We start from the raw sequence: 19,834 nt of genomic DNA on the forward strand, positions 1-19,834 counted from the left end.
CTGTGTATTACATCCCCATGACTTATTTTTATAACTGGAAATTTGTACTTTTGACCACTTTCACCCGTTTTACCCATTCGACCACCCTGTCTCTGGCAACCACTAATCTGTTCTCTGTATCTGTGACTGTGGATTTTATTTTTAATTGCTTCTTCTTTTTTTAAAATGAATTTTTGGCTGCATTGGGTCTTTCGTTAATGCATGTGGGCTTTCTCTAGTTGTGGCAAGTGGGGGCTACTCTTTGTTGTGGTGTGCAGACTTCTCATTGCAGTGGCTTCTCTTTGTTGTGGAGCACTGGCTCTAGGTGCGCAGGCTTCAGTAGTAGTGGTGCGCGGGCTCAGTACTTGTGGCTCGCGGGCTCCAGAGTGCAGGCTCAGTAGTTGTGGTGCACATGCTTAGTTGTTCCGCAGCATGTAGGATCTTCCAGGACCAGGGCTCAAACCCGTGTCCCCTGCATTTACAGGTGGATTCTTAACCACTGTGCCACCAGGGAAGTCCAACTTCGGTTTTTCGTTTTATTTTTTTCTTTTAGATTGCACATATAAGTGAGATCAAATAGTATTTGTCTTTCTGACTTATTTTATTTAGCATAATGCCCTCAAGTTCCATCCAGGTTGCTACAATTGGCAGGCGTGTTTTTCTTTTTTATAGCTAAATAATATTCCATTGTGTGTATGTACTACATTTTCTTTATCTGTTCTTCCACTGACGGACACTTAGGTTGCTTGCATGTCTTAGCTATTGTAAATAATGCTGCAGTGAACATGTGGATGCATATATCTTTTCAAATTAGTGTTATTGTTTCCTTTGGATATATACCCAGAACTGGAATTGCTGGATCATATGGTAGTTCTATTTTTAATTTTTGGAGGAACCTTCATACTGTTTTCCATAGTGGTTGCACCAGTTTACATTCCTACCAGCAGTGCACAAGGATTTCTTTTTCTCCACATCCTTGCCAACACTCATTATTTCTTCTCTTTTTAACACATTACTGATGGGGGGATTTTTGCAGAAACTTAACGCCTGTGGCTGGCAATTTGTTATGTAAGTGAATATTGAAACACCTGTGTTTGAGTAAATATCAACAACTTTTTTTTCATTTAATGTATTTATTTGAAACTTAGTACATGTCTTACTAAAGCATTCTATTATTTCGTTAGAGTGTGATAGGCAGTAAAGCAGGCACCTCTGTGCAGGGGAAAGAACATCTATTACAAATATACTTTTCACTGTGCTTTCTCCTGGAAGATCAGATTCTACACTTTGTGGTGTCATTTTTTATTAGTCCTGTGGGTATTATTTCATATAGAATATGTTCTTTTATTTTACCTGATAGTCAACAAGGTGGATCTTTGTGGAGGGGCTCTTTTAGAAATGCCACAAGAAGCACCAGGTGTGGGACTACCACTACATTCACCAGACTGGTCAGTTACCCATTCTCTAGCTACTGCTAACAAAAATTGCTTGTTAAGTCATTTTATTATGTGCATTAAGGCTACAGTAAATTTTAAATGCGTTGAATAAACTGTAATTACTCAAACAGTAACCCACTTTCTTATACCATTTTCGAGTTTTCTGGAGGATATTGAAGTTTGCCAGATATTGATCGATCGATCAATCAACTCCTTTCATACATTTTTGTTGTGTTTTGTTTTGTTTTTGATATGATTCTATTTTTTTTAAAATATTTATTTGGTTGCACCAGGTTTTAGTTGCAGCAGGTGGGCTCCTTAGTTGCAGCTTGCCAGCTCCTTAGTTGCGGCACGTGGGCTCAGTTGCGGCAGACGGGTTCCTTAGTTGCGGCTCCAGGGCTCCTTAGTTGTGGCATGCGAACTCTTAGTTGCAGCATGCATGTGGGATCTAGTTGCCTGACCAGGGATCGAACCCGGGCCCCCTGCATTGGGAGCACGGAGTCTTATCCACTGTACCACTGGGGAAGTCCCTCATATATTTATTATACTCTAATATACAAGTGGGCTTAGTTTTCTGATGGCCAGTCCTCCTGTCTTCCTTTCCTGTAGATGTTATGGAGGCATCATGAATAGTTGTCACCATGCGGACTAGCCTCTTGTCTTTCCATATAAGAAGAATCACTTCTCCCTTCCATAAGAATGTCATTTCTCCTCCTGTAGATTTTAGATTTCTCCTTTAATTGGTTTGGTAGACCACAATTCTCTCTTATAGTCCCACAAACTCTGGTTTTATTTTTCAACAGTGTTTCAGATGTGGACACACTGTTGTAATAATTGTCTTGGTACATATGGTGCTGTGAACCAAGATAAGGTTGTAGGACTGATAATATTGTTGTAGTTTCTTTCCTTCACCTGTGTAAATCTCAAGGTAGCATATATATCCAGTTTCACTTTCGCTAACCATCCTGACCAAAATTCCATATTTTGTAAGTTTTCTGGGATTATAGGTTTTGAATCTTGAGTTGTCCTCTCCACTTTTATCATTGCCTTATCAAGTGATAGCTCTTGTTTGTACATAGATCGATTGAAATTTTGGTAGAAAATAATCTAAAAGAGGTTTAACTTTTGAAATTCTGTCTGTAGCAAGTGGAGTTTCTGAGTTATTAAAGTGAAGAGCTGTCATTATTTGTTTGAACCTTATTCTCGTCAGAATCTTTGGAAAGACAGGTGTTTCAAGTAAGGGATCAGTCCAATATTCTTTCCAGTGTGACTTTCTTATTTGTCCCATCAAAATTATTAATCCAAGAAACTTCTTCGTGTCACTATTGTTTACATCAGTCCATTTTAAAGCCTTACCATACTCTTTATATGATTTTTCATTCTGTTGGTGATACAAGTGTGTTTGAGAAGCGACCAACTCGAAAAAGTTATTGCCAAAAAACAAAATTAATTCTGTTATGTTTCGGGTTATTACATTCAGTGGTTACACCTGACACACCTGTAAAGTCTTCTAATTTTCATGAAATGTCTTCAATCCACTTTTCTGTAGAAGCAAAGGAGCATTCTCCAGCACCGTTTCGTTTTCACTTTTCATATCAGAATCAATCACTAAGGTTTTTTGTCTTTTTGTTAGTCTAATATTCACATCGTCTGAATCAACTATATTCTGAAGAATTATCATCTTCTGAGACACTAGTATATATGTTGCTCGGACAGTCAGAGAAAGTATCTGCATAAAATTGACCAAAAAATTCTTCACTCAGAATTTCACGATGTGTCATTTTTGAAAATTTTACGGTAATAAACTTGCATTTATAATATACACAAGGTTGGAACAAAAACCTAACAGAGAAAAATGTGAATGATAACGACAATCATAAGTTGATTAATGAACCCTCGATCAATTTTAAGTTCTAACAAATTTTCAAGGTGATGTTAATTGTATCACTCTCTAAAAATGTATTGATACGTCTCCGGTCAATAACGTTCAGGTAACAAAAGACATATTAATACATCTCTGGTCAATAAGTTGTTAATAAAAGACACTGTAATAGGTGTGAGGTGATATCGCATTGTGCTTTTGATGTATAATTCTGTGATGTTGAGCACCATTTCATGTACCTGTTGGCCATTTGTATGTCTTCTTTGGAAAAATGTCTCTTCAGATTTTCTGCCTATTTTCTAACCAGATTGTTTTTTGTTATTGAGTTTTATACGTTCCTTATATATTTTGGATATTAACCCCTTATCATATGCATAATTTACAAATATTTTTTCTCATTCAGTAGGTTGCCTTTTCATTTTGTTGGGTTTTCTTTGCAGAAGCTTTTTAGTTTGACTAGTCCCGCTTGTTTATATTTGCTTTTGGTGTTAAATCTAAAAATCATTGCCAAGACCATTGTCAAGGAGTTTATCACTTTTGTATTCTTCTAGGGCTTTTGTGGTTTCAGGTCTTAGGTTCAAGTCTTTAGTTCACCTTGAGTTAATTTTTTGTGTATGGTGTAAGATAGTGGTCCAGTGTCATTGTTTTGCTTGTGGCTGCCAGTTTTCTCAACATCATTTATTGAGGAGACTGTCCTTTCCTCACTGTATATTCTTGACTCCTTTGTCAAAGCTTAATTGACCACATATGCATGGGTTTATTTTTGGACTCTCTATTCTCTTCCATTGATCTGTGTACCTGCTTTTTATGCCAATACCATACTCTTTTGATTACTATATCTTTATAATATAGTTTGAAATCAGGAAGTATGATGCCTTCAGCTTTGTTCTTTTTCAAGATTGTTTAGGCTGTTTGGGGTCTTTTGTGGTTGCATACAAATTTTAGGATTGTTCTATTTCTGTGAAAAATGCCATTGGAATTTTTTTTTTTCATTTTAACATCTTTATTGGAGTATAATTGCTTTACAATGGTATGTTAGTTTCAGCTTCACAACAAAATGAATCAGTTATATATATACATATGTTCCCATATCTCTTCCCGCTTGCGTCTCCCTCCCTCCCACCCTCCCTATCCAACCCCTCCAGGCGGTCACAAAGCACCGAGCTGATCTCCCCGTGCTATGCGGCTGCTTCCCACTAGCTATCTACCTTACGTTTGGTAGTGTATATATGTCCATGCCTCTATCTCGCTTTGTCACAGTTTACCCTTCTCCCTCCCCATAGCCTCAAGTCCATTCTCTAGTAAGTCTGTGTCTTTATTCCTGTTTCATCCCTAGGTTTTTCATGACATTTTTTTCTCAAATTCCATATATATGTGTTAGCATACAGTATTTGTCTCTCTCTTTCTGACTTACTTCACTCTGTATGACAGACTCTAGGTCTATCCACCTCATTACAAATAGCTCAATTTCGTTTCTTTTTATGGCTGAGTAATATTCCATTGTATATATGTGCCACATCTTCTTTATCCATTCATCCGATGATGGACACTTAGGTTGTTTCCATCTCTGGGCTATTGTAAATAGAGCTGCAATGAACATTTTGGTACATGACTCTTTTTGTATTATGGTTTTCTCAGGGTATATGCCCAGTAGTGGGATTGCTGGGTCATATGGTAGTTCTGTTTGTAGTTTTTTAAGGAACCTCCATACTGTTCTCCATAGTGGCTGTATCAATTTACATTCCCACCAACAGTGTAAGAGGGTTCTCTTTTCTCCACACCCTCTCCAGCATTTATTGTTTCTAGGTTTTTTGATGATGGCCATTCTGACTGGTGTGAGATGATATCTCATTGTAGTTTTGATTTGCATTTCCCTAATGATTAATGATGTTGAGCATTCTTTCATGTGTTTGTTGGCAATCTGTATATCTTCTTTGGAGAAATGTCTATTTAGGTCTTCTGCCCATTTTTGGATTGGGTTGTTTGTTTTTTTGTTGTTGAGCTGCATGAGCTGCTTGTAAATTTTGGAGATTAATACTTTGTCAGTTGCTTCATTTGCAAATATTTTCTCCCATTCTGAGGGTTGTCTTTTGGTCTTGTTTATGGTTTCCTTTGCTGTGCAAAAGATTTTAAGTTTCATTAGGTCCCATTTGTTTATTTTTGTTTTTATTTCCATTTCTCTAGGAGGTGGGTCAAAAAGGACCTTGCTGTGATTTATGTCATAGAGTGTCCTGCCTATGTTTTCCTCTAAGAGTTTGATAGTTTCTGGCCTTACATTTAGGTCTTCAATCCATTTTGAGCTTATTTTTGTGTATGGTGTTAGGGAGTGATCTAATCTCATACTTTCACATGTACCTCTCCAGTTTTCCCAGCACCACTTATTGAAGAGGCTGTCCTTTCTCCACTGTACATTCCTGCGTCCTTTATCAAAGATAAGGTGACCATATGTGCGTGGGTTTATCTCTGGGCTTTCTATCCTGTTCCATTGATCTATATTTCTGTTTTTGTGCCAGTACCATACTGTCTTGATTACTGTAGCTTTGTAGTATAGTCTGAAGTCAGGAAGCCTGATTCCTCCATCTCCGTTTTTCGTTCTCAAGATCGCTTTGGCTATTCGGGGTCTTTTGTGTTTCCATACAAATTGTGAAATTTTTTGTTCTAGTTCTGTGAAAAATGCCAGTGGTAGTTTGATAGGGATTGCATTGAATCTGTAGATTGCTTTGGGTAGTAGAGTCATTGTCACAGTGTTGCTTCTTCCAATCCAAGAACATGGTATATCTCTCCATCTATTTGTATCATCTTTAATTTCTTTCATCAGTGTCTTATAATTTTCTGCATACAGGTCTTTTGTCTCCTTAAGTAGGTTTATTCCTAGATATTTTATTCTTTTTGTTGCAGTGGTAAATGGGAGTGTTTTCTTGATTTCACTTTCAGATTTTTCATCCTTAGTGTATAGGAATGCCAGAGATTTATGTGCATTAATTTTGTCTCCTGCTACTTTACCAAATTCATTGATTAGCTCTAGTAGTTTTCTGGTAGCATCTTTAGGATTCTCTATGTATAGTATCATGTCATCTGCAAAGAGTGACAGCTTTACTTCTTCTTTTCCGATTTGGATTCCTTTTATTTCCTTTTCTTCTCTGATTGCTGTGGCTAAAACTTCCAAAACTATGTTGAATAAGAGTGGTGAGAGTGGGCAACCTTGTCTTCTTCCTGATCTTAGTGGAAATGCTTTCAGTTTTTCACCATTGAGGACGATGTTGGCTGTGGGTTTGTCATATATGGCCTTTATTATGTTGAGGAAAGTTCCCTCTATGCCGACTTTCTGCAGGGTTTTTATCATAAATGGGTGTTGAATTTTGTCAAAAGCTTTCTCTGCATCTATTGAGATGATCATATGGTTTTTCTTCTTCAGTTTGTTAATATGGTGTATCACGTTGATTGATTTGCGTATATTGAAGAATCCTTGCATTCCTGGAATAAACCCCACTTGATCATGGTGTATGATCCGTTTAATGTGCTGTTGGATTCTGTTTGCTAGTATTTTGTTGAGGATTTTTGCATCTATGTTCATCAGTGATATTGGCCTGTAGTTTTCTTTCTTTGTGACATCCTTGTCTGGTTTTGGTATCAGGGTGATGGTGGCCTCGTAGAATGAGTTGGTGAGTGTTCCTCCCTCTGCTATATTTTGGAAGAGTTTGAGAAGGATAGGTGATAGCTCTTCTCTAAATGTTTGATATAATTTGCCTGTGAAGCCATCTGGTCCTGGGCTTTTGCTTGTTGGAAGATTTTTAATCACAGTTTCAATTTCAGTGCTTGTGATTGGTCTGTTCATATTTTCTACTTCTTCCTGATTCAGTCTTGGCAGGTTGTACCTTTCTAAGAATTTGTCCATTTCTTCCAGGTTGTCCATCTTATTGGCATAGAGTTGCTTGTAGTAATCTCTCATGATCTTTTGTATTTCTGCAGTGTCAGTTGTTACTTCTCCTTTTTCATTTCTAATTCTATTGATTTGAGTCTTCTCCCTTTTTTTCTTGATGAGTCTGGCTAATGGTTTATCAATTTTGTTTATCCTTTCAAAGAACCAGCTTTTAGTTTTATTGATCTTTGCTATTGTTTCCTTCATTTCTTTTGCATTTATTTCTGATCTGATCTTTATGATTTCTTTCCTCCTGCTAACTTTGGGGTTTTTTTGTTCTTCTTTCTCTAATTGCTTTAGGTGCAAGGTTAGGTTGTTTATTCGAGATGTTTCCTGTTTCTTAAGGTAGGATTGTATTGCTATAAACTTCCCTCTTAGAACTGCTTTTGCTGCATCCCATAGATTTTGAGTTGTCGTGTGTCCATTGTCATTTGTTTCTAGGTATTTTTTGATTTCCTCTTTGATTTCTTCAGTGATCACTTCGTTATTAAGTAGTGTATTGTTTAGCCTCCATGTGTTTGTATTTTTTACAGATCTTTTCCTGTAATTGATATCTAGTCTCATAGCGTTGTGGTCGGAAAAGATACTTGATACAATTTCAGTTTTCTTAAATTTACCAAGGCTTGATTTGTGACCCAAGATATGATCTATCTTGGAGAATGTTCCATGAGCACTTGAGAAAAATGTGTATTCTGTTGTTTTTGGATGGAATGTCCTATAAATATCAATTAAGTCCATCTTATTTAATGTATCATTTAAAGATTGTGTTTCCTTATTTATTTTCATTTTGGATGATCTGTCCATTGGTGAAAGTGGGATGTTAAAGTCCCCTACTATGAATGTGTTACTGTCGATTTCCCCTTTTATGGCTGTTAGTATTTGCCTTATGTATTGAGGTGCTCCTATGTTGGGTGCATAAATATTTACAATTGTTATATCTTCTTCTTGGATTGATCCCTTGATCATTATGTAGTGTCCTTCTTTGTCTCTTCTAATAGCCTTTATTTTAAAGTCTATTTTGTCTGATATGAGAATTGCTACTCCAGCTTTCTTTTGGTTTCCATTTGCATGAAATACCTTTTTCCATCCCCTTACTTTCAGTCTGTATGTGTCTCTAGGTCTGAAGTGGGTCTCTTGTAGACAGCAAATATATGCGTCTTGTTTCTGTATCCATTCAGCCAATCTGTGTCTTTTGGTGGGAGCATTTAGTCCATTTACATTTAAGGTAATTATCGATATGTATGTTCCTATTCCCATTTTCTTAATTGTTTTGGGTTCGTTATTGTAGGTCTTTTCCTTCTTTTGTGTTTCTTGCCTAGAGAAGTTCCTTTAGCAGTTGTTGTAAAGCTGGTTTGGTGGTGCTGAACTCTCTCAGCTTTTGCTTGTCTGTAAAGGTTTTAATTTCTCCATCAAATCTGAATGGGATCCTTGCTGGGTAGAGTAACCTTGGTTGCAGGTTTTTCTCCTTCAACACTTTCAATATGTCCTGCCACTCCCTTCTGGCTTGCAGAGTTTCTGCTGAAAGATCAGCTGTTAACCTTATGGGGATTCCCTTGTGTGTTATTTGTTGTTTTTCCCTTGCTGCTTTTAATATGCTTTCTTTGTATTTAATTTTTGACAGTTTGATTAATATGTGTCTTGGCGTGTTTCTCCTTGGATTTATCCTGTATGGGACTCTCTGTGCTTCCTGGACTTGATTATTTCCTTTCCCATATTAGGGAAGTTTTCAACTATAATCTCTTCAAATATTTTCTCAGTCCCTTTCTTTTTCTCTTCTTCTTCTGGAACCCCTATAATTCGAATGTTGGTGCGTGTAATGTTGTCCCAGAGGTCTCTGAGACTGTCCTCAGTTCTTTTCATTCTTTTTTCTTTATTCTGCTCTGCAGTAGTTATTTCCACTATTTTATCTTCCAGGTCACTTATCCGTTCTTCTGCCTCAGTTATTCTGCTATTGATCCCATCTAGAGTATTTTTCATTTCATTTATTGTGTTGTTCATCATTGTTTGTTTCATCTTTAGTTCTTCTAGGTCCTTGTTAAATATTTCTTGCATTTTGTCTATTCTATTTCCAAGATTTTGGATCATCTTTACTATCATTACTCTGAATTCTTTTTCAGGTAGACTGCCTATTTCCTCTTCATTTGTTAGGTCTGGTGGGTTTTTATCTTGCTCCTTCATCTGCCATGTGTTTTTCTGTCTTTTCATTTTGCTTATCTTACTGTGTTTGGGGTCTCCTTTTTGCAGGCTGAAGGTTTGTAGTTCCTGTTGTTTTTAGTGTCTGTCCCCAGTGGCTAAGGTTGGTTCAGTGGGTTGTGTAGGCCTCCTGGTGGAGGGTACTAGTGCCTGTGTTCTGGTGGATGAGGCTGGATCTTGTCTTTCTGGTGGGCAGGTCCACGTCTGGTGATGTGTTTTGGGGTGTCTGTAGACTTATTATGATTTTGGGCAGCCTCTCTGCTAATGGGTGGGGTTGTGTTCCTGTCTTGCTAGTTGTTTGGCATAGGATGTCCAGCACTGTAGCTTGCTGGTCGTTGAGTGAAGCTGGGTGCTGGCATTGAGATGGAGATCTCTGGGAGATTTTCGCCGTTTGATATTATGTGCAGCTGGGAGGTCTCTTGTGGACCAGTGTCCTGAAGTTGGCTCTCCCACCTCAGAGGGACAGCACTAACTCCTGGCTCCAGCACCAAGAGCCTTTCATCCACACCGCTCCTTAATTTGGGATGATTCTTTGTCTATTCAGGTATTCCACAGATGCAGGGTACATCAAGTTGATTGTGGAGCTTTAATCCGCTGCTTCTGAGGCTGCTGGGAGAGATTTCCCTTTCTCTTCTTTGTTCTCACAGCTCCCAGGGGTTCAGCTTTGGATTTGGCCCCGCCTGTGCGTGTAGGTCGCCGGAGGGCGTCTGTTCTTTGCTCAGACAGGATGGGGTTAAAGGAGCCGCTGATTCGGAGGCTCTGGCTCACTCAGGCCGGGGGGAGGGAGGGTCACGGAGTGCGGGGCGGGCCTGCGGCGGCAGAGGCCAGCGTGACGTTGCCAGCCTGAGGCGCGCCGTTCTCCCGGGGGAGTTGTCCCTGGATCCCGGGACCCTGGCAGTGGCGGGCTGCACAGGCTCCCCGGAAGGGGGGTGTGGATAGTGACCTGTGCTCGCACACAGGCTTCTTGGTGGCGGCAGCAGCGGCCTTAGCGTCTCATGTCTGTCTCTGGGGTCCGCACTTTTAGCCGCGGCTCGCGCCGTCTCTGGAGCTCCTTTAAGCAGCGTTCTTAATCCCCTCTCCTCGCGCACCAGGAAATAAAGAGGGAAGAAAAAGTCTCTTGCCTCTTCGGCAGGTCCAGACTTTTCCCCCGGACTCCCTCCCGGCTAGCCGCGGTGCACTAACGCCCTGCAGGCTGTGTTCACGCCGCCAACCCCAGTCCTCTCCCGGCGCTCCGACCGAGGCAGGAGCCTCAGCTCCCAGCGCCGCCTGCCCCGGCGGGTGAGCAGACAAGCCTCTCGGCTGGGGAGTGCCGGTCGGCCCTGATCCTCTGTGCTGGAATCTCTCCGCTTTGTCCTCTGCACCCCTGTTGCTGTGCTCTCCTCCGTGGCTTTGAAGCTCCCCCACTCCGCCACCCGCAGTCTCCGCCCGCGAAGGGGCTTCCTAGTGTGTGGACACTTCCTCCTTCACAGCTCCCTCCCGCTGGTGCAGGTCCCGTCCCTATCCTTTTGTCTGTGTTTATTTTTTTTCTTTGCCCTAACCAGGTACGTGGGGGGTTTCTTGCCTTTTGGGAGGTCTGAGGTCTTCTGCCAGAGTTCAGTAGGTGTTCTGTAGGAGTTGTTCCACGTGTAGATGTATTTCTGGTGTATCTGTGGGGAGGAATGTGATCTCCGCGTCTTATTCTTCCGCCATCTTCCCAGAAGTCCGCCATTGGAATTTTAACAGGTATTGCATTGAATCTGTAGATTGCTGGTTATCTCTTTTCTTCTGCTAACTTTGGGCTTAGTTTGTTTTTTTTCTAGTTCCTTGATGTGTAATGTCAGGCTCTTTATATATTTCTTGTTTATTGTCGTTGTATGAGTTTATAGCTACAAACTTCCCTCTTAGAACTGGTTATGCTGCATCTCATAAGTGTTTGTGTTTACGTTTTTATTTGTGCCAAGATATTTTTAAATTTTCCCTTTGATTTCTTTGAGCCATTGGTTCCGGAGTATTTTTATTTTTTCTTTTTACGATACGCAGGCCTCTCACTGTTGTGGCCTCTCCCACTGCGGAGCATAGGCTCCGGACGCGCAGGCTCAGTGGCCATGGCTCACAGGCCCAGCCGCTCCGCGGCATGTGGGATCTTCCCGGACCGGGGCACGAACCTGTGTCCCCTGCATCAGCAGGTGGACTCTCAACCACTGCGCCACCAGGGAAGCCCTTTTTTTTTTTGCGGTACGCGGTCCTCTCACTGTTGTGGCCTCTCCCGTTGCGGAGCAACAGGCTCCGGACGCGCAGGCTCAGTGGCCATGGCTCACGGGCCCAGCCGCTCCGCGGCATGTGGGATCTTCCCGGACCGGGGCACGAACCCATGTCCCCTGCATCGGCAGGCAGACTCTCAACCACTGTGCCACCAGGGAAGCCCAGGAGTATTTTAATTTCCATGTATTTGTGAACTTTCCAGCTTTCTTTCTGTTACTGATTTCTAGTTTAATACCATTTGTGGTTGGAAAAGATGCTTACTATAATTTCCATCTTTTTGAATTTGTTGAGACCTGTTTTGTGACCTAACTTATGATTTATCCTAGAAAATGTTCTGTGGTTGCTTGAGAAAAATGCATTCTGTTGCTCTTTGATGGAATGTTCAGTATATGTTTGTTAGGTCTATTTCATGTATAGTGTTGTTCAGATCTGATATTTCCCTATTGGTTTTCTCTCTGGATGATATATCCATTGTTGAGAGTAGGGCATTAAAGTCCCCAGCTATTATTGTATTGCTGTTTATTTCTCCTTATAAGTTTTCTAAGTAATTGCTTTATATATTTAGGTGCTGCAGTATTAGGTGCATAAATATTTACAATTATTATATCTTGATGAATTGACACCTATAGCATTATATAATGACTTTCTTTGTTTGTTTTGACCATTTTTAGCTTAAAGTGTTATTTGTCTAATATAAGTATAGCTACTCCTACTTTCTTTTGGTTAATATTTCCTTGAAGTATCTTTTCCATCCCTCTACTTTCAGTTTATGTGTATCCTTAAAGCTAAAATGAGTCTCTTGTAGGCAGCATGTTGTTGGATCTTGTTTTTTTTTTCCATCTAGTCAGGCATTCTGTGCCTTTTGATTGGAGAATTTAATCCATTTATATTTAAAGTAACTATTGATAGGTAAGGACTTACTATTGCCATTTATTAATTCTTTCCTAACTGTTTTGTAGATCCTATCTTCTTTGCTTCCTCTCTTGCCAGCTGTTTAGTCATTTGCTGCTTTTTTGTGCTGGTATGCTTTGACTCCTTTATCATAATCTTTTGTGGTTTTTCCTTTGTGGTTAACCTGAGGTGTATATAAAATATATTTATAACACCCTATTTAAACTGATAACTTAAATTTGATAGCATACAGAAATTTATACTTCTTCCCCCCTCACATTTTAGGTTATTATGTTACAGTTTACATATTTTTACATTGTGTATCCAATAACAAATTCTCATAGTTATGGTTATTTTAAATTCATTTGTTTTTTAACTTTTAATGTAGAGTTGTAAGAGAATTACACACCACCATTGCAATATTAGATCATCTGACTTTGTATATTTACCATTACCAGTGAGTTTTACACATTCATATGTTTTTATGATGCTAACTAGCATCCTTTTATTTCAGCTTGAAGAATGTCCTTTAGCATTTCTTATAAGGCAGGTTTAATGACATTGAGCCCCCTCAGGTTTTGTTTGTTTGGGCAAGTCTCTATCTCTCTTTTACTTCTGAAGGACAGCTTTGCTGGGTATAGTATTCTTGGATGACATACTGTTGCTTTCAGTATTTTGAGTATATCATCCCACTGCTGGCCTGTCAAGTTTCTGTTGAGAAATCCACCTGTAGCCTTATGAAGCTCCCTTGTATGTGAAGAGTTGCTTTTCTCTTGCTGCTTTCAAAATTCTTTTTGTTTTTGATTTTTGACAATTTAACTGTAATGTGTCTTGGTGCAGCCTTTTTTGAGTTCAACCTATTTGGAGGTCCTTTGGGCCTTATGAATCTGGATGTCCATTTCTCTTCTCAGGTTTGGGAAGTTTTCAACCATTATTGTTTTAAATAGACTTTCTGTCCCTTTCTCTTCTCCTTCTGGGACTTCCATAATGCATGTGTTACTTCATTTGATGGTATCACATGAGATCCATATTGTTTCTTCACTCTTTTTCATTACTTTTTTTTTTTGTTTCTCTGACTGGACAATTTCAAATAACCCATCTTCTAGTTTACTAACTGTTTACTTCTACTAGGTCAGGTTAGCTGTTGAAGCTCTCTATTGAATTCTTCAGTATAGTCATTGTATTCTTTAGCTCCAGGAATTTTGCTGGCTTTGTTTTTTTTTAATGATTTCTGTTTCTTTTTTGAACTTATTTTGTTCATGCATTATTTTCCTAATTTCATTTAGTTGTCTGTGTGTTCTTATAGTTCACTACATTCTTTGAGAGGTTTATTCTGAATTCCTGGTCATACAGTTCATACATCTCCATTTCTTTGCGTCAGTTGTTAGAGCTTTATTTGATTCTTTTGGTGGTGTCATGCTTACCTGATTTTTCTTGAGCCTTGATTCCTTGCACTGGTATGTGTGTGTATAAGTAAGTGGTCTCTTCTTCCATGTTTTACAGGTTTGCTTTGGCAGGGAAAAACCTTCACCATTCAACTTGGGTTATTGGATGTGTCAACTAGTAGTGTCCATGGGCAGGCAGGGCTTGCTGTCAGGCTCTCCAGTTGAGTGTGCTCTGAGGTCAGGATAGGGGATTCCCAGTAGCTGGGCTTTGTGGTTGGGTGAGTCGACTGGGCTCCATGTTTAAGCAGGGCTGCTGAGTGGGCTCCCTGACTAGGCAGGGTTGCTGGCTGTGCTCCATGGTTACATGGGGCCATTAGCTGGGCTCTGCAGTTACCCTTGGTTCCAGTCTGTGGAACACTGGCTGTGTTCCCTGGCAGGGTGGCGCCACTGGTTGGACTCTGATTGGGCAGGGCTATGGACTGGGCTCTGCCATTGCTGCAAGTTGAGGGGGGTCTCAGGCTATGCTCCCCGACCAGGTGGTGCTGCTGGCTGGACTCTGTGTTCAGGCAGGGCTGCAGGCAGGGTTTCATGGTAGGACCTTGCCTCAGGCTGTGTTCTGTGACCAGGTGGGGGACACAGATTGTGCCTTGAAGTCAGGCAGGTCTGCAGGCCTGGCTTCAGCATCCGTAGGGTGCTGAGTGTGCTCAGCTGTTGAACAAGGTTGCAGGCTGCGCTGTCTGGTCAGGAGGGGCTTCCAGCTGTATCCCGCAGGTGGGGAGGCTAGAGACTGTTCTCTGCGGGGTGGGGGCTCTGCTGGGCTCTTCGTCTGGACAAGGCCACAAGCTGTGTTAAGCAGTTGGGCAGGGCTGTAGGCTGGGTTCCGAGGCTGCTTCGGGTCACTGTTCAGGCCCCTTGGTTACACAGGGCCAGAGGCTATGCTCAACAGTTGGGCAGGGCTGCTGGCTTGGCTCCCTGCCCAAGTGGGGCTGTTTGGATGGGCTCCAAGGCTGCCCACGTTCTCTGGTTGGGCTTCCTGGATGGGAAGCTACACTCAGCAGTTGAGTGGAGCTATGAATTTGTAGGGCGGTAGAATGGGCTCCACAGCTGGCTTTGGCCTGTTGCCTGGGGACCCAGATCAGGCAGAATTTGCCAGCTGAGTTCTGCTCATGCACCGCTGCAAACAGGAGCATGGCCCATCCAGATCTGAGCACTGGTTGCTGAAAGCCCTGCCCCCCTTCTCCATCCCTATCTGATTCCCAGTGGTCTCCATGAGTCGAGACCCCAGTGGCCCTCCCAGGAAGCATCCAACAGTGCCGGGGACCTGCATGTCCACCTTCTGCCCTCTTTTCCTACTGGAAAAACTGCAGTGGGGCCCTCTCAGTGTGGTTCTGTGTTGGCCTGGCGGAGGGGCAGTTTGGTCAGAGTGTTAAACCACTCCTCATACCCTTCTAATGCAGTCCTTTTCTGCCTCTGGTCCAGGAGAGTGTTCAGCCTCACCTCTGGGTTTGGGGATTTTCACAGTGGTGTCTTATCCATGGATAGCAGCTAGTTGGTCTTTTTTGTGAGGGGGACTGAAGTCGGGAATAACCTGTCACCATCTTGATGTCGTCATTGAAGTCAACACTCTGGTCTTGAAAGAAACCAGCTGCATAGAGTCCACACAAACTTCCCCAGGCCACACCTGCCTCCCCTCACTCTTTCTGTGATCAGAACTCATTGTCCCTTTTTGCCTTCCTGTCCCTCCTGTTGTGACTCCTCTTCAAGACAGCCCTTTATCCTGCTTTAACTTGGTAAAGAATATTGGGGGATGAAAGAAGAAACATTGGTTAACAGAGCCGTTTACTCCAGCCCCGTGCTTCCCTGTGGCCCCTGGTCGTGTGTGCACTTTACTTGCCAGGTTCTTACCCCTGCCTTCGTAGGGTGCTTACCTGTGATGTAGGCCAGGGGAGCAGGGTTGGTTTGGGCGCGTGTGTGGTGGGGAAGGCTTGGCCTGCCTCGTCCCCACGGTGGCGGTGCCCTGTGAGGAGGGTGGGCCGTTCAGTTAGGCAGGGCAGGTGTACGTAAACTGGCTGTTACTTTGTAATTGAGGAACGTATTTTGCTCATTTTAGGTATAATTAAAGAATCTGGTGCGAAGCACAAGGGGTTGATTGAAATACCCAACCTGTCTGAAGAAAATGAAGTAGATGACACTGAGGTGAGGTATCTGATGGAGTTTCTTTTTTTTTTTTTTAAATCAAGTTTCTGTTAGACATGTTGGGCATTTGAAAAACTGTTAATCGGACTGTGTGGTGCTTGTGCGGTAGTTTTGGTGAGCAGTGAGGGGTCGTTTGCCGAGGAGGATAGCTGTACCTGGGCGCAGCGTGGGGTGGGAGAGTGGTGCAGGAGGAAGAGCACACTGGGGAGGCCCTAGACCCCTGTGGACCAGGAGTCGGGCCCAGGCAGGTGACTGCACCGTCCGTGGCCTCCTCATCTGTGACACTGGGTTAATTCACCTTTCAGATACACATGACAGTGTACATACTGGAAAGTGCTCAGGTATTTTGCACAGCTTGGTGAATGTGATTTTGCTGCTTCTCCTCTGCATCGTTGCTCTTTCCCTTCAATAGTGAAAATTCTCAGCTTTTTGCTGTGATCTCCCTTGGTTATACCACGTGTTTTAGTAAATTAGTGTGTGTTGCTTTTGACTGGCTCTTCCGGTTGTCTTGGGAGATAGAGCCTGTGTAACTCCCATGCTTGGTTTACAGTTAGTGCCCTCTTTCAGCCAAAAGCTTGGTTTTGGGGCGAGACCATTTGTACAGCAGCTGTATTTGCCAAATGAAGATAGTTTGATACAGGGTCTTTTTTGATCTGTGAACGTATTCAGTGTGAAGACCTTCAAGATATAAAAACTAAGTTACGTTGAGCCACTATGAGTTGCCTTTCTTAAAGGTTATAAAAGGCTGTAAAAGTGGGGCTGTCTCGGACATACCTTCAGCTGTGTGGTTGTTGCCCTCGGGCTGTGATTTCACTTTGCTGTATTCAGATCCATCAGCTGAGAAGTGTTTCAGCAGCATATTAAACTGGTCTTTTAGATTCAGCCTGTGGTACAATAGTATTACAGAACAAACTCTTCAGGTTAGAACTGGGGCCTGGGAGCAGGCCCAACTCAACCGAATCACAGGGACGCTAGATATTTCAAACCAACACCTCTTCCTTCTGAGACTACTACAGAGGCATCCCCAGAGCAGCATTTTGACGCTTCCCTCTCCCTGTCTCCCCCTCTCTCCTCCTGTGCATTCCTTCCATCCTTCCCTCTTTTCTTTCCTCTCCCTCCTCCTCTCCCTTTCCCAACTCTCCTCCCTGACAAAAAAATGTAGCCCAAGACCAGGGTATTGGGAACTTGGTTTTCCTAATTACACTGGCTTTGGGGTTCTAGATGAGCGCTGTTCAACAGAAATATAATGCAAGCCACATAAGGAACTTAAAATTTTCTAGCAGCCATGTTAAAAAATTTAAAAGAAACAGATGAAATTAGTTTTAATATTTTTTATTTTACCCAAAATGTAAAAATATCATTTTAACATGTAATTAGTATCAAAGTTATTAATGAGGTTATTTTACATTCTTTTTTGGTACTAAGTCTTCAAAGTCTGGTGTATATTATTTTACACTTACAGCACATCTCACATCATACCAGCCGCATTGCAAGTGCTCAGTAGCCACATGTGGCTAAGCGGCTACCATACTAGACAGCGCATTTCTAGACCCTGTGAAAGCCATGGACTACATCATCGATATAATATATATATACATAAAACGTACGCAAATTGGGGGGTTTACATTCTACGAAGTCCGTTCAAGATTTGGCCACCAACCAGGTCAATGGACCCTTGATTAAAAATCCCTTACATCTTCTCAAACTATATGAAGAAAACCTGTCACGTCTCTTACATCCACTTCTTTCCCTTTCCTCACCATCACAGTTCCCTCATCCATATGTCCCAGTATTATAAGATTATGTCAAACCAGATTTTTCTTAGGTTTGTATTTTTCTGATTTGTAGGTGAACGTGAGTAAAAAGAAAGGAGATGGGAATATACTGAAGGATCTTATGAAAACTGCAGGCACCGCCAAGGTCAGGGAAGCCCTTGGAGATTACCTGAAGGCACTTAAGACGGGTAAAGAAGGCATCCCTTGTGAACTAGAGGGTCCCTTTTCCATTTACCCAAATAATGCTCTGCACTGTGGTCTGGATTCCCAGGTTAGGCTGATTTCCAAAGCTTTGAAAACAATTCTGTATGCTGCAGGATAAATTGTAGTCTGGAGGTTGAGAGCTAGTTATGAGTTAGACCATAATTAGTGATTATCAGTATTTTACACAGCGTGAACCATTTTGCCTACAGAATTGTTGAGTTTTCTGGAATGATAATTATTTTATCAGTTGTTTTTATAATTATTTGTTTAATGTCTGCCTTCTCTGCTACTGTAAGCTCCATGAAGCATGGAAGGAGCCTGTCTTGTTCACTGCTATATCTCCAGCATCTAGCACAATGCCTGGCATGTAGTAGGTGCTTAATTTTTGTTGAATGAGTGAATGAAAGTGACTGCAGGTATTACAGGTGTAGTTGAGACTTATTTAATCCTTTCACTGTGTGGAATTGAGGTTATTGTCTTCTTCCCTAAATTAGAGAAGTTACCTGCCAGGTAAAATAGCCAGCAGGGCATGTATGTCTGCACCTCATCCTTGGACTCTGCTGAGTATCTAGGCATTGACATAGATGGGTTTGGGGTTTACACTTTTCCTACGAGATCACACACGCTGCTGGCCCACAGGCTTGAATACTGTGAGGCCAAGCTTTGTGAAGTGATGGTGAAGCAATAAGCCAAGTGTCTGGCTTTGACAGTAAGTGAAGGCCATAAAGCTATTAGTAGTTAGGTGTATAAAATGGAGCTTTTTGGAAAACAACCTTTGGAAATTATGCTATTTTATCAAGAACTAGATAAAAGTGAGGCATTTGATAAAAAGAAAAGGATAAAAGGCATTTGTTGCCATGGAACTCAGGTTAATGATTAGTTTTATATGTAAAAAATACAGAATGGTCTTGAAATTCTCAAAACGCTATAGGAATTCTTTTTACAAATATCAGTTCCTTTATATTCTTATATCTTATTTTCAGTTTTCTGCCTTAGTATTTGTGCTGAAAAGTAAAAAGTTCTTTATTAAAACATTTCTCATACGTTTTCTTTGTAGAATTTACAATGGGAATGATTTTACCAACCAAAGCTATGGCAACCCAGGAGTTGACTGTTAAAAGGAAACTGAGTGAGACTACCTTGCAGGTATGATCTCTGGTGGCAGACATGTAGGGAGGGGGAGAAAGGAAGTGCTTAATGAGAGGGCTTCAAAGCTCTAAACAGCCTTGTGATGATGGAGAACTATGAAGGATATTGAGATGGGCCAGTTAATCCACCCTTGCATCCCTTGCCATTTTGGGGGAAATGATGAAATGAGACTTTCATCCTTGATGGAAGGGATCCTTTTTGTGGGATAAATATTGAATTTAGTTCAAGACTGTTGTAAAGGCAGTGTTGTTTCGGTAGGCAACAATAACAGCAGGTGACTTTGAGGTCACATACCACGATGGAAGAAACTTCTCTCCAGACATTTGGAGGATTGGGAGGTTTTAGATCCTGTTCTTGGAATCTGGTGATGGGGAATTGACACCCTTTGGCCTTAAGTGCTGGTTGGTATCTTTCACCTGCTTATCTTTATGCTCCCTGGGTCATATTTACATATCCAAGTAGGATTTGGGCTGTGAAGCCATAGCCTGGGAGTGGAACAGAGCTAAGGAGCACTGAACTGTTTCCAAAATAAAGACTAGGTAGGATTGGTGGTGCTAAAAAGGCTTTTAGTGGAAGGGATAGTG

At 41.5% G+C, this 19,834-nt stretch overlaps 1 protein-coding gene across 2 annotated transcripts in view; it reads left to right on the plus strand.

Moving 5' to 3' along the window:
- Window positions 1–19,834, plus strand: part of LOC309833603 (activator of 90 kDa heat shock protein ATPase homolog 2) — a 29,638-nt gene that overhangs the window by 7,615 nt on the left and 2,189 nt on the right. For both annotated transcript variants that reach the window (XM_082672024.1, XM_082672025.1), the window contains exons 3-5: window positions 16,037–16,122; window positions 17,971–18,085; window positions 19,159–19,247. In XM_082672024.1, coding sequence (XP_082528150.1) covers window positions 16,037–16,122; window positions 17,971–18,085; window positions 19,159–19,247 — 290 coding nt within the window. The remainder of the gene's footprint in view (window positions 1–16,036; window positions 16,123–17,970; window positions 18,086–19,158; window positions 19,248–19,834) is intronic.

The sequence above is a fragment of the Grampus griseus genome (genome assembly GCF_964374135.1).
Source record: "Grampus griseus genome assembly, chromosome: 15".
Taxonomy (NCBI): domain Eukaryota; kingdom Metazoa; phylum Chordata; class Mammalia; order Artiodactyla; family Delphinidae; genus Grampus; species Grampus griseus.